Here is a 15,477-nt window from a genome sequence, read left to right as displayed (position 1 = left end):
CGTGCTGCTGCGCGCCCCGGAAGCCGCCCAGTTCCTGCGGCACAGGCAGCGGCGAGCGTACCAGATCTTCGAGGAGACCAAGCAAGGACACCTGGAGAGGGAGTGCGTGGAGGAGCACTGCAGCAAGGAGGAGGCCCGGGAGGTGTTTGAGAATGACCCAGAGACGGTAAGGACACGGAGATTCGGGGGTTGTCCGGCTCTGCGCTCCCGCCCACCCTCTGTCCGCGGCTAGATGCCAGCTACCGGCACAGCTGGGAAAGGCATCTGGAGGAGGAGGACCCAGGGCCATGAGGGGAATGACTGCAAGACACACGGGGCTCAGCCTGCACAAGGGCAGTGCCAGGGCTGTCCGGTCAGCGGCGTGTCTGTGAGCGTGCTCTGAGTGAGCAGCCCAGCCTGGCAGCGGCTGACAGGACTGCCACTGGAGGGTGGAAGGGTCCTGTTCACCCATGGTCCAAATCCATGAAGCAAGACCAGTGCAGCATAATGATGCAGACTGCTTCTTTGTCTGGATACCCTGCTCTTCCCTCCAGCTTCCCATCCCAGCTGTATTTAAAATCCCCTTAGTGTTGCAGCATATGTCACAACTGGGCCTTCTCAGACAAATGTCCTAACCACTCTGAAATCCATGGGGGCCAATTCAGCTTGGTCAGCATCTTGGAATCAGTAGGTTCAGGACCTGTCACTACAACAGCAGGAGGGCACATATATGGGAACGTGGTGCTGCTGCACTTCTAGCACTGGATTCACACAGTTACAGACTGCCCACCATACGTGGAGCTGTCTTTTCCAGTCTTATCAAGGTTGACTTTCACTTCAGTCTTCTCACTTTGAGCAGCATGCAGATGCTTTACTAAGCTTGGCTTACTCCTCCAGCCACTTTACACTTCCTCTCAACACTGTTTTGAATAGGCTGTTCTCGTTGCAAGGACTATCTGGCATTGATTTAGCTGTGGGAAGCAGATTTTCTTGGTGTTCAAACTGAAGCTCAGTTCTGCACAGCATGTTCCTGTTAATGGTATGATGCTCTAGGGAGAAGATAGGACAGAGGCAGGGAGAGAGAGCGAGTGAGCACGTGTGTGTGTACACAGAGGTACAAACCACAGGCAGGGGAGGGATTTAGCAGAGGAGATGTTTTATGCTTCAGTAAGGCAAGTCTTGACACGTGTGCTTCATTGGCAGCCTCAGCCCTGGATAGACAGTGCAGTAGCTTGCTGTCACAAGACTGTAGTAAGCACAGCAAAAGCAAAGTGATGTGGTTTTGACCATCTTTATTTTTGAGATTAATATGGAACACTTGCCCAGGTGGTGTTTAATGTTACACCTTTCATGCGTACGTGTAGTCACATCTGCATGTAGCAGTGTTTGCTTCTGTTCTGCAAAAACTTCAGAATGAGGATAATGTAATGGGGTGAGAGTGGCTGGCACAACTACCATATTTGTGTTGAGTAATGTAACTTTAAACTCAATATAAATATTCATCACAAAGCAGTGAGTACAGGGAAAACTAACTATGATGAGTGTGATTTTGCACCCTTTTGGAACAAGGGTGATCTAAGGTCACTACTTTTACTAACTGGCTGCTGGCCAAGAAGGTAGCCAAAGGCAATGCATTGATAGATTAGTTTAAGGGTAGGATAGTGTACAAATATGTCAGGAGTTTTTAACAGTGCTTGGTACTGATTTTGTAAATTGTAAAGAGCACACAGTTCTCCTACTGAAATGACAATAGTGAAATCATTTTGGTTATAAATCTTTTCACATATAGTATAAATTCTTTAAGATACCATCATACTTTCAGTGTGTTTTGTAGACAATGCTGGCTTTCTGTTATTGCAAGTGATTTTGATTTTTTGGTGCATTTCTTTTGCTACTGCTGCTAGGTTTCACTCTGTTCTGAAAACCTGAAGAAAGGCTAGATGGGTTTCTAGTGTCTGTGCCCCCTAACGTGTCCTTCTACACCAGGACACTTTGATCTGCAGTGACATGAGATCCTACCTTTTCTGAGACACAAACCTCCCAAGAGCTGTGAAGTTGCTTGTTAAGTGCAGTATGTCCTAATCCTTGCATTACTTTGCTTCAATTTGATTGAGAAGCAAATGTGCTGTAATATATCAGGGGAATTTATGGCCCTCCTCTCCCTTTTGCAATCAGTATGTGATGTGAAAGCAGCAGCTGCTGTTCAGTAGCAACTTTCCAATGCATGGTGGCAGAGGTTATGTATGTGGGCTCTTGCTGCTCTGCACTGGAAGACTTCACTGTTTTGTAGTGCATAGGTGACTACTCTTTCAGCAGTAACTGTGGATTTCATGGACAGAGTATTAATTCACAATGGAAGTGTATTTTAAACAGTAGGGAGTTGTTGTGCTGTCATTTCACTGATGCTGTCTTGTACATCCAGCCCCAGTGACTGACAGAAGAAGGAAGCTAGTTGAGACTTAGGGAAGCCAAAACCTGTTGTAAACAACACCAAGCTTTTTGAAGAATTACAGTAACTGCAGTCATGCTTCAGCATATTGCCAGGCTGCAGCTGATCCTGCATGCTGGTAAAGTGAGCTTCTATTGACCAGGGGAATGAAGAGATTGCTGTTGACAGATGAAGATTCCTTGTAGTTTAGGGAGGATGAAATTTCTGCATGTGCCTGCTGAACCTGGTCCCATGGATTAACTATTTAGGTTGTAGCAGAAAGAAGCAGCTACAGCTCTTTTTGCCCTGTGCTGAGCTCTGTGAGGCTATGTAGGCAAACCGTGACAAACACAGCAGTGCAATCTGTCCTGTTGCATCTCCCAGGTTTTATGCTTAAATCACCAGATGAGCATCTATGTGGGCATTTGGCTGTTTACTGTCCCACAGAAGCAATGCTCTTGCAGCCTTGACAACTGAAAGTTAGTTTCAGATTAGTGGATCAATCTTGATGCTTCTCAGTTCAGCCTCAAGAAAGGCTTGTGATGTCAGACCAAAAGTGCTGTCCCTCTTCCATTTTCCCCTCCATTAGATGCTAATGAATGAGTATGGATCTTCCTTACCAATCTTGCCATTCTTGACTATCCTGTGGTTGTGTGAGGAGAATTTGAAGGCCTAATTTTAAGACCTATGACCTAAAGATGTGATAGGAAATTGCATTAACTGATTCAATAAAACAGTTCCAGAACTTGAGGTAAGGCAAAGCAAGGTTGTAACAGCTCATGTGATGCTTCCCATGCTTCCCATACCTTTATGCAGCCAATTGTAACATCTAGCCAAGAATTTTACAGAAAGATACCAATTTCCGGGACAGAGAAGTAAATGAAATAACATGTCACATACCAATACCAGAGCACCCTTCTTCTGTGCTTTCCATTGTTTCAGTGATCAGCTTTCCAAAACAACATCTGCAGGCAGCCAGCAGAAGATGCACATTCTCTGAAACCTGAATGTGGATTTTGCCACATGTGAGATTACTTACATCAGCTGCTAAGAATAGTGCATCAGGCGGGGCCCAAGGGCCATTCATGTGCAGGGCAGTGCAGCTTTTGTCTTTTATGTTAGGGAAAATATAAATATCAGCTTGCTCAGACTAGAGGAAGGAAGATCAATTGAAACATTTTTAGATTATTTTTTTTTAAGAGGCAGAACAAAACTCAGTCTGTGCCACTTGTATGACTATACATGGTCAAAGCAAGTAGCCTGGATTAATGAGTCTTGCAGCGTACCTTTTTCATGAAGCTGATTATAGCATCTTTAAAGATTACTGCAGAATTCTGGGATGGTTCCTGATTTGTAATTTCATTTCTGCTAGAGGTGCCAAACAGAAAAATTAAAAGATAATACTGTGGTAAAAAAAAAGAAGGATGGAAAACATCTTGATGGGAGGTATACAGACTGTTTCTAAATGTGATCTATTCAAAATACATGCTAGGTGTGATAGATGGGATGAAGTTGCAAAATATCTTGGATACAGAGATAAGAATGTTATCTTATTTAAGATGTTGACAAGGCCTTATAAAAGCAGCACTGCAGAAATATTTGACCTTGGTATGCAGTCAAGGTATTACAGCTTGTTAAGTGACTGATAAACTGCTCTGGAATTTGGTTGACCCGTTCTAAAAATCTGGTCATCCAAGCATGTAAAACAAAGGGCAGAAGGGAGTGTAGATCCTGATCTTCTTAGAAACATTGTATTTCACTGAAGAAAAAAGTGTCCTTGTGCAAGGAGTTTCTCTGTTTTGACAGGCTCAGCATAGGGAAGATGTTTGAATGCAGCCTCTTATCCTTTGGTACCATAGTACAGCATCTGTCCCTGCACATCTTGCTTGCTGTTGTTACTGCTGAAGAATTACTGCTCTTCCTGCAGCTTACCATAGAAATTACTGTGCTGAATGCATTGAAAAATGCTAGGCACACCAGAAACACTGATGTAGGTCAGCCTGGCCACCTGTGTTTACTGTTTATGGATTTGGCCCTCCGTGGAGCACTGTGTAAAAACAGCTGGTTTCCATGTGCGTGCAGAATGGACATCTGATTCACAGGCAGACACGTGAAAATTCCACATTTTGAGGGACTTGCATCCTAAATGTTTTTTAAATCTACGGCTTGTCAGATACACAAAACACTGGCAGAGAGTCACAGCATAACTTGGAGCTGAAGAGGAATCTACTCCACTGTCCCACTCATGGCAAGGACAGCAGTGACACCAGACCAAGTTTCTGGGGGCTTTTAGCAATCTTGTCTTGAAAATTACTGATCCTAACAAAACATCCAGCAATGTCAGCATTCTTTCTGCTAGGCTGGGTTTATTGAGAAGCTGAAATGAAGATGAAGCAATGTACAGGGTGTGGTAAGGGTCAGTTTGGTTGGTTTTCAGCGTGTTGATGGCTCGCTGGTTTTATTTTGTGTGTTCCATAACATGGCATGGTCTTGATAACACATATGAGCTTCATCCATGGACTAGGGTCATCCAAACTTCATTCTGATCTTTTAGGAGGCATGCTTGTCAGGCAATGTTTAGATGTTATTTCTAAGAATAACAAGGTAGACACACACTTGTAAATATTAATCAGTAAAGTATGAAGGCATGTAGAGGGAGGAGAGGAGTTACTGGGAGAGTAAAGCAGTGTAAAATTTCTTTAAGTAATTTAGTGAATGTTGTGTAGTCTAGACATGGAAAATACTGATATCATCTTTAGATATAGATGTCACCATCCCTGTATAGAATATTCCTTTAATAACCAGGCAAAAATCTGTTTTATTTGCTGTGACAGCTCTTCTTGATATACTGATTTGTTTTGACATTTTGGCAGAGCATGGAGAAAGGGCTAGATTTATAGCTGTATAAATTTCTTTATCTCTTTTTGTTGGTGTAGAGAGAGAGGAGGAGTTATTGGAAAACTCTGTGCTGATGTTTTAACCTGCTTGGACTCAATACATGTAAGAATGGATTCCCAGGCACAGTGATACCTGCTTAATAGCCTTTGAGAAAGAAAATACAGGGATACTTAGACTTTTGTCCAGGAATGGGTTGAAGGAGAGAAAAAGGAAGTAAAAATCTGAGTGTCCAGGTATATGCCACAGTGGCATCCCAGCCTGCTGGGATGAGATCTGTGTGTCCACCAGGTGCACCCCCTTCGCTTTCTTTCCTTCTCCCTGTAGTTTGGTATAAAAGACAAGGGAGCTTTGTACCAAAATCCAGTGGGTCTAACTGATCTGCAAGGCAAAAGGATTGGGACTGTGGGCCTGGGCACACCCATCTACTTTGCAGTACAGACACAGTATTTGTTGGCAGTGTTGGTGTTCAGTAGCAGGAGGGTGACAAAAATACTCCTGCCTGCCTTAGGAGGCAGCTCAGGCATTTATTGGCTAAATGCTGCTTTATCAAAAGGTTTTGAGAAGGGTGAGTAAAGTTTGCCATTGGTGGAAGTAGACACAACTCCATCAGCTCTACTGGACTCATACCTGCCTGATCTGTATCATATTCCACTCATGGGAGAACAGCCCAAAAATTCAGAATAGACTTGGAAATACTGACACACCACATCACAGACATAGTGCATGCTACATGTCCTGTGCAGCAGGAGGGAAGGAGCAAGAGAAGACAAAAGGGACTAATATTGTGCTGAGGGACTGTCTGAAGATAGGGTGGAATAAGTTGCTAAGAATGACAAATTGAAGGGGGGGGTTTATACTGGTTGCAAGATGGATGATAGTGGAAAAAGTAGATGAAGTTAGGGTCAGTTTTCTAGAGCAGTACAATAAGTATCAATAAGTATGCAAGAAGGGAAAAAAGTCAATTAAAAATTAAGAAAACAGTTTTGTGGCCATGAACTCATTTCATTTTGTTTTTTAAATTAAAAAGAAAATGAGCAGCCTACTGGGAATTAATATATTTTTTTAGTGCAGCTGCTAAAGAATCAGGTAAGAGAAACATTGAATGTGTATAAATTGGCAGCTGTGATTCGTGTGTGTTCCATACTCTGAGTGAGCTTAATGAATTACAAGCAGTCATTTTCCACTAAGTATGAAGAACAAGGATGGAAGCATGACCACAGATTTAGAAGAAACTGAGAATAAGCAGAGCAACAAGGTTTACTTCTCCCCTCACGTTGCTTTTCAAGCTTTGGTTTCACACTGGGCATTCAGCTGCTCTAGTAGAGATAAGCAGCTCCTTTGCCTGTTCTTTTCACCCTTCTTTCACAGCAATTTGGGGGACTGCAGGGACCAATTAAAGGAACTTAACCTAAAGAAAACTAGTCTGCAGAGAAAAATGGTAATTTTGCAGGTGGATTGGTTCCCCAGTCCAGTGGGGCCTGGCACAGTGGAAAGAACAGCCTGAGTTAGGATGGGAAGGCCAGGTGCTGGAAGAGAAACAGAAATGGTTGTCACAGCTCAGCCTGTCAAAGCAATGAATGAACAACCAAGCCTTGGAGAATCTGACTGAAGTTTTTCAGCAGGTGTCCCTTCTGTATCTTTGCTTTAATCACAGTTTTGTTGCGACTGCTGTTCTATAGGCTCCCCACATGTGTGTGAAATTTACTTGTTGATGGGTTTGTGTTTTCTCCCTGCTCCTTTGAGCATCAGCAGTAGGAACTAGAAGAAGAGCAAAGTTGAGAAGGAGGATACCCAGAGAGGAGAACAAGTGTTGGTGTTTTCTTCACTCTATACACCTGCCAAGACAGAAGGGTACATAAATGTAGAGATAAAAGGAGAACTGGTCACGCTTGAACTGCACAGAAAAATCACATGTTCCTGGAAAGCAATCGTATTTGGCTGATTCTTGGAACAGGGAGTTGTAGTTCAATTCCAGAAAATATTTAGGACATGAACAGAAAAGCAAAAGTTACTTAATTATGAAAATAATGAACAGGGAAGTATGAGATCAGATTCTGTCACAGGGGCCTGGTATCATCTAAGATGTCACTTCCCTATTCCTTACTTGCCTGTGCCCTCTGAGTCCGAATCCTTAAATGCCTTAATGTGACTGAGTGCTGTTAGTGTGAGTTGCAACCTCTGCAGATTAAGCAAGACCCAAAGAAACAGTGTGATTACATTATAAGGAGGGGAAAAACTAAAGTGGATAAAATGCCACAGAGCCCATGAGAGACCATAGGTATTTAAATCATGTTTGATAGGATATATGACGTTCTGTTTTAAATACGGCTAAAATAATTATAGAGTAAATATAGACGGTGTTGGAGAGACAGCCTGTTACTCATGTTACGTGTTTTGTTTTCCTTAATTTGACTAAAGTGTCTGAGCAAGTGTTAGTTTACCACATACAAATACTGTAACTCTTGCAAAAGTAAAGAGTCAAACATTGAGTGAGATGCAACTCAAGCAACATTGAGTGAGATTATGTTTGTCATCAAATTGGGATCTTGCACATTATTGCAGCAGGAGGGAAAGTGGCCTTTCTGTTCTGAAGCAGTTCTCAAGGCATTTGTGATCAGATTTCTGTCAGAATGACTTAAAAGCACATGCAACCAATTGGAATCACACTACAAATTACTTTTGTTGAAGTATTTGGCACCAGTTGTATCCATTTCACACTGTTTACTGTCTAGTCTAACCCTGCCTCAGGCCACCTATAGAAATCATGTCTCCGTGCCCCCTGCATCTTCACAAAATGTAAAGTCTCTGTCATATACATGAACTTTTTTTTTGTCTTTTGTTTCCTTTCAGTAATTTTTTTATCCCCTTTAATTATGCATTCCAATCATTGGTGGGTTTTTACTCAGTGCAGAGTACCACTTTTTGCTGAAGTGGCACCTCAGTAAGCTATTGGGAAACACTCTTGTTGTCCAGAACAGAGCAAAGGAATTTATGACAATAGATGGGTTTTATTTCAGACTTGAAGATTCTGCAGAGGTACCTAGTGTCTATGGAAGATGTCATGCTGGAGAGTATAGTCTTGAATGCTTCTGTTTTGGAAACCTCAACAACGTGGTAGAAAGGGCAGTCCCAGTCTTTGTGCACCTGAGTAGCTGGACAGTGTGAAGGGGATACTTGACAAATGGACAAAGAAATCTAAAAGCCACCCTAAGCAGCTGTAGCTTGGGTAGTAGGAGATGAGGCTGCTTTTGGATTGTAATGTGACCTACTTGCTTCTCTAACACCTCGCTTCCCAAATTGTGGAGAGAAATTCTCTTTGCTCTTCATCTGGAGAATACAGATTGCCACAAAGCACAATAGGAAGCACATTACCCTGGCTGAGTGCTGTGTCCCTCATGATGAAAAGGAAAGCTTGTGCAGGCAGCATGGCATTCATTTGAGCATAAATTCTGAAACTACTGATTCTATGTATTTAAAATTCTGCATTGCAGAACTGCTTCATGCCCTGACACAGGAGGAAGGCCCATATCGTTCAGTGTGAGATTTGCTGGGCACCTAAAGTCTGGGGCTGAGTTTTAAAAAAAGGAGGAGAGTTCTCAAGCATTGCTGAGATTTGCATTCTCAGGCTGTAACAGTTGAAAACTAGCAAACACTGAGTTACAGCCTGTTATGGTTGGTAGCAGTGATTCCTTCAAGGATAATGCAAGCCCATAGTGTGGAAACATGAAGAACATTTATAAATGAGGTCTGGCCATGCCCAAGACAAACATTCAGTCCTGAAGGAAAGAGGAAAAGGGAGAGTCATTATATGGAAATGAGGAAAGGGCATAATGTGGGAGTTGTTGCTACTCTCTTAGATGTAACTAGGTAACTAAAAAAGTGCTTTTTGGAAATCACTGTTGCTAACACAAGTCAGTGAAATGCTCCAGTGTTAGTGGCACTGCAGTCACGGAATCACAGACTGGTTGAGGTTGGCAGGCATCTCTGGTCCATCCTCCTTGTCCAAGCAGGGCCACCAGGAGCCAGATGTCCAGAAACATGAGCAGCCTTCCTATAAACTACGTATTTTATTTGTGGCCTCTAGAGCTCAAACATGATTTTTGTAAGATTCTGTGCCTTACAGTCTTACCTGACCTGGTACTCAAGCAAAACAAACAGAAGCAGTAAGCAGGCCCTTTTTTCTGAGGTCTCCAGTGTTACCAATTACTTTAAAGTAAAGCACCAGTGAGAACATTTTCCTGGTGTTGACAGGGTCATTGTTATGTTTTCAGAAGGGCTATTTTTGTACAGTGACTCATGTTAACGCCTGTTCTGATTTGGTGTTTTTCCATCTTCTCTAAAAACGCAGCAGGACTAATGCATACCCTGTATAATTACAGTAACTTCTGGATTTTACCACTGTGGACTTTGGCCATAGAGTTGAAAAGAGATGGTGACCCCATCCCAGTGTAGGTTTCCTTTGGCAGGGGGGCTGACATAGGTGTTTCTGCCCCTTCCACTCCACAGCTGTGAATTCTTACCTTCATGTTGCTGTTCTCCTCAGTTGTTTCAATGAGAGGCATTGTGGGGGTGGCCCCAGTGAAACTGTTCTTATCATTTGGAAGGAAAAAAGCCAAATATAAAAATGAACAACCTAGAGTTTTGGGGGGGGTCATTTGCTTGGGTCAGTTTTTTTGAGGACATTTTTAAAATTATGCTTTCTTAGGTATCCAAAATAAATGTTATAGTAGCTGTTTTATCAGGATAATAGTAAGGTCCAGCTGCAGGTGGGAGAGGAACACCTGAGCCCCATGAACAGAATTCTTATGCCCATGATTGGTGTCACTCTGCCTTGAAATAAAAGCATGCACTCTCAGATCTTGAACACTGTTGTGGAAGCAAATAATTGCATTTAATGCTTCAGAGGACTTGCTTCCAGCATGTACATACATTTGTGTGAAATGGGTGGGGGCTGTAGAGCTTAAATCTTTTCTGTTAAAGCACAGATCTGTCTCTTGGGCAGCAAGAGAAAGATCTCTGGAACTGAGCTGAAATAAGCAAGCCAGGACCTGCCTGGAAAGGCTGGCCTGGTGCCCTGCTTTCCACCTCACTGAAAGGGTGGAGATGTGTACATCTCAGGCACTTCCCAGTCTCTCCTGTTTCTTCCTCTTTACCTGAGATCTCTGCTGAGCTGTGCTTTGGGTGGCACACAATGTGTAACTCATGGGTGACTTACAGCTCATAGGACAAGTTTGACCTGTAGTGGCAGCAGATAAAAGATGTCATTTACAAAATTCATGTTACCAGGGCACCACAGGCTGCCAGTGTCCTGTAGCTTCTCCCATCCCAGCCATACTGGTTGACAGGTAGAAACCAGACAGACAGAAAGTTTGCTGGGTCACAAAGAAGAGAAGTGGAAATTTAAGTTTTCTTGGCAACAGTCACAGAGGTTGGAATTTTGAGGCTACATTTGTGGTGTTTGGTCTCTTGTGGAGGTCAGAGCTTCTGCAGCCTTTGTCTTCCTTTTGCCAGCACTGGGACATTACTGCTGGACAGAGGGATTAGAGAGCTTGGTGAGGTCAGTGTCTGTGCAGCAGCCTGTCCAGAGGATGTTTATGTCCAACACGTATGTGTTTATAGCTTTTTATTTATAAAGCAAATTGCTCCTGCTTTTATTTTCAGCAGTAATTAGGAAGCAGATCTAAAGGGGAAGGGCTGAGCACACTTAAATGTTGACCTTTTTTTATCAGAATCCAAGCTGAAAATTTAACACTTACATAATTCTGTGGTGATTTTTGCCACCCTAGTGGTAACAGTTAAATAACTTCCTGTGTTTTGATCCTGTGAACAGTGTGTGACTTTCTGGATGGTGAGAAGTTTATTGAGCCTGAAATTGAAAGTGGCTTGTTGAGAAATCAGCAAAATAGTAACAGAGAAGCTTTGCCAACTCCTTCTTAGCAGGCCTCAAAGCACTTCTCTTGGCATTTTTGTAGAATCCTGAAAATACAATGGAACACTTCTAGTAGAAAGAAGATGAGTTGCACACTTTTAACAGGGACCTAACCCTGTGTAGGATTTTCATTTTCTCTGACATCTGGGGGTCATTGAGACTTAATACATCACAGAAGACTGAAAAGACACTGAAGAGTTGAGTGTCACATGAGAAATAACATGTATCTGTATCAGGTTAGGTGCTGCTTGAATTTTTAACTGAGAAAACTTCTCATCAGTGTTTTTTGAAAAGGGACTGCAGTTGAAGCAGCTTTCTTTTCTCAAGGTATAAGATCATTCATCCTTCATTCTTGATCAATCTTTTCTCTGAATGTAAATGCATTGTCATTGTATTTACAGAAGCCAGCTGTAAGAAAAAATGATTATAGAAAGAAATGAAAAGTTAATCACACAAAAATGAGTAATGTTAAAGCCTGTGAGCATGTGTCTTTATTTTAGAATAGTAATATCAGCAGGTTTTGTAAACCTGGAGAAGTGCTACTGATCAGCCTTTGTATACTGAAGTGCCTTTGTATAACATAAGCAAATGAGAAAAACAGGGAAAGAAGAGCTAAATTTCTAGTAATAGCCTGCTGTTTCAATCACTTGGCTACATACTCTGTGGAATGAAGCTTGTGGTGTACAATGCCTTGGAGTTTCACTTATCTGCTGTTCAGCTGACATTGAATCAATACACAGTCAGTTTGAGTCTGGAAGTTATGTTTACAAAAGTAAATTCTGTACCACTTTTCAAGCACTCAGCTCATTCATTAGAGGTCAAGGAGAAAATGCCTTTGCCACCACTGACATGGAGCAATTAGGCTGATAGCCATGAAAATGAAAACTCCTATTTATTGTCCTGTCAGTGCCAGAATAGTTGTTCTTGTCAGAGTCTGGATTATCCTGTTGGTGGTTAAATACATCTGCACATTCTTGTGAAGTACAAGGAACAAAGGGGAAATAATGAAAGAAATGTTTGGAATATTTTATTACATGCCCCTATCTTTTTCTTCTCAAGCGCTAGTTGAAGTACAATTCGTGGTTATAGCACATATGAGCACCCATCTGAATATTTAGACTGCTTAGATTCATTTTTATTTTGACTGCGTTTTTTATGACTCGTCTTTTCCAAACTAAACTTTAAAAAAAAAAAGAGTGAGCAAGGACCATAGTGGGTTCTGAGCTCATCACTCTGATGATACATTTCAAGCTGAAGAAACATTTCAAAGCTCAGCCCCAAAAGATGCCAAGCATATCACTCTCATATCAGAATTGAAAATTAACATTAGTGTAAGCTGCTGCTTCTACTTCTTTGCTGATGCTCTCATAATTTAGGCTGAATATTTACATGGTGCATTTCAGTAACTGGAGCATGTTTGCCAGAAGCAATTGATTCTTCTGGTAAATGACAGCAGTGCAATTGATTGCACTGGGCAGTCCAGATCAAACTGAACCATGGTGTGTGCCTGTCCCTGTTGTTTATACATGCCTGTATAGATCCAATCCAAACATCTGTAATAAGCGGAGAAGATAAAATAGTTTCTTATCTTGCACACTGTATAGACCAATTAAATTTTGTAGAATGTAGGGTATTTACCATCCCAATCTCACTGAAGATAATGTTATGTGGAAATTGCTCCTCTTGCATAAAAGAAAATTATACTGTGCATATGCTTTCATAATTAGCTGAGAAGTAGTTTATTTTAAAAAAAATTAAGCACTGATACAATGCATAAGTTTTTCCTCATTCAATACCCCAATTACTATTTTTAACTGTGCTTGAATTAGTGACATATATTATGAAAACCAGCATGATGATGGAAAAAAATGCTTTTTTCCTGGCCATGAAGTTTTGTATTTTTTTAAGAATGTGATACAGTTTTCAGCTTCAACCAATCTCCTATTCTTCCAAGCAGCACAACTGCATTTTTCTGCTGTTCCCCTGTGTTGGTGCAAGCAGTCATGTGGCTTGCCAGGCCTCACCAGGCTGACTGTTCTAACATGCAAGGTTGGATTCACATCGCAGGATGGGATACTATATAGTATCCTATATCCTTCTCTGTATGGCTGCACTTTGTTGATGCAGAGTAGGGAACAGTAATGCATGACCATGTGGCATGAGAAGAATGGCAATGCCCTTTGCAGCCTGGTTTTAGAGAAATGGATGACAATTTTCCCCCCTCTTGCAAAGCACCATTGCTCCCTTCTTTGAGCATCCAGGATGTGATGTGTGGTACAGCAATGGGTGCTGTTTGAGTTGTAGGGTGCTCCTTGCGAGGGCAAAAAGTACTTTTCCTAGTGCCTGTGGTGTTTATGCCCATGTCCTGCCTCAGCAGAATGCCTTTGGGGAGGCACAGGGTGACTGAATGATCCTGTGCTCTTCCCTCTAGGGTTTTGCCCCAGATTCCAATTCCTTCCCCCACCTCATGCCATCAGCAACAGCTTTATCTCTTGGAGGATGTCTTCATGCTCAGTCACTGACCAGATCAGCTGCCATCAAAAAATTCCTTTAGACAAACTAATGTTGCTTTACTTTTCAAATGACAAAATGCATGTATAATACTATGCTGCTTCGGGTTCTGAATAAAACAAAATTAGGTGCTTGGAATTATTAAACAACTGCCATACAAGACCACTAAAGCTGCTCTTAAATAGCATGAAAATAGAGGCAAATATGATTCAATAAATCTTTGCTTTTTTTTTTTTTTCCCTTCTACAGGAATATTTTTACCCGAAATACTTGGGTGAGTTGCAGCTTTTATTTCCACTTTGTGGGAGTGCTGGTATGTGCCTAACACTGGAGCTTGTCACAGCTGAAGCCTCTGCTAAGGAAAGGGATGGAAATCTGATTGCAATAAACATGCATTGCTAACTTTTAAGATAGGCTTTATGTTCCTTATTGTACTTTGAGGTGTGTGTTTTTACTTATGTGTGCATTTGCAGACAGAAATGCTTTCTGTGTTTTCTGCATGTTGAAATCTTGACGTTGCATTTATATCAGTGGCTTGCAGTATTATGAAATAATTTGTAGTTTTCTACCTTTTTCTCTTTTTAATGAAGTTAGTTTTTAACTAATCTCCTTTTAAAAAGGAGATTCTTTTTTAAAGAGAAGAGGAAAATGAGATTTTTTTTTAAAAAAGAAACAGGTGCGAGATTGAACTACTGGCTTATTCTATTGACTGTATCATAGTCATGGCATTGTACTGTTTTCTATGTGTGTTAAAAATGATGTATTTAAGATTACAAATGCCACAGTGGGAGGAAAAAAACATGTACTTTTTAGATATTTTAAGAAGTTTAGATGGTCAAATTGGAGTAGCTACTACTGTAGTTTTAGAATAATAGTAGCAGCTGGTTAAGTGATCATCTTCTTCAAATGGCTTTTAACTGTTGTAGATCAAAGCTAAAAGATTTCAATGAACTTCAAAATTTCACGGCATCTGGGAGATGATAATATTGGATAGATTTTGCATCCACTTTCCAAGTCCTTGCAGGCCAGGTATCATTTTACATGCTTTGAACAGCTGTCCTTCACCACTGTAACAATAACAATTTCATTTTCTGTTTTTCAGCTTGTATTCAGAAATATGGGTCGCCGTATACGAGAAATCCAGACTTCCTTACATGTGTTCATAGTAAGCATTTTTGGTTTTTATATTGTAGTTAAATGTTCTCTCATTCTACCTGAAGGTGTGGGACTAGCTCAGCCATCTCTGACTTTGGTAGTATTTCAATACTGGTCTTCCTATTCTCCAGGCTTAAGATTCCATACCACAAACAAAATCTTTCCCATTTTATAACCTCATGTCATCTTGCTGTCATGGATATTTTATGATGCAAGGTTCTTTCCCACCAGTTTCCCAAGTTCGAATAATATGAGAAGCAAGAGGGACAAGAACTAGGAGGTGTCATAAGGCTGTACACAATGTTTGGCCCCTTGTGTTCTATTCCCTTGAATGCTGGTTTTGGCTTACCCCATTAAGGAACCCCAAGAAAAGTTTAAAGTCAAACCAGGCTTGTGCCAGCCTTCTCTGCTTTAAGAGATCAGTTTCATGTATCATGTGACTATGCTTTGAATATTGCTACCTTTAAAACCTTAAATCAGTTTGGAAGCCAAACTGATAACTTTGTAGAGGATGAAGGGGTTTTTTTTGTCCTTCACTAACACTAGAGAAGAAAATTTAATGAATTCTTCTAATACC

At 41.3% G+C, this 15,477-nt stretch overlaps 1 protein-coding gene across 1 annotated transcript in view; it reads left to right on the top strand.

The window, feature by feature from the left end:
- Position 1: 1 nt before the first annotated feature.
- Positions 2 to 15,477, top strand: part of GAS6 (growth arrest specific 6) — a gene marked incomplete at its 5' end in the record, with an annotated part of 39,270 nt that continues 23,794 nt past the window's right edge. Inside the window, 3 exons of the mRNA XM_005419975.3 lie at positions 2 to 166; positions 13,995 to 14,019; positions 14,848 to 14,910. Coding sequence (XP_005420032.3) covers positions 2 to 166; positions 13,995 to 14,019; positions 14,848 to 14,910 — 253 coding nt within the window. The remainder of the gene's footprint in view (positions 167 to 13,994; positions 14,020 to 14,847; positions 14,911 to 15,477) is intronic.

The sequence above is a fragment of the Geospiza fortis genome, unplaced genomic scaffold (genome assembly GCF_000277835.1).
Source record: "Geospiza fortis unplaced genomic scaffold, GeoFor_1.0 scaffold192, whole genome shotgun sequence".
Taxonomy (NCBI): domain Eukaryota; kingdom Metazoa; phylum Chordata; class Aves; order Passeriformes; family Thraupidae; genus Geospiza; species Geospiza fortis.
The sequence above is the reverse complement of the archived record's forward strand: the minus strand, read 5'-3'. Positions and strand labels throughout refer to the sequence as shown.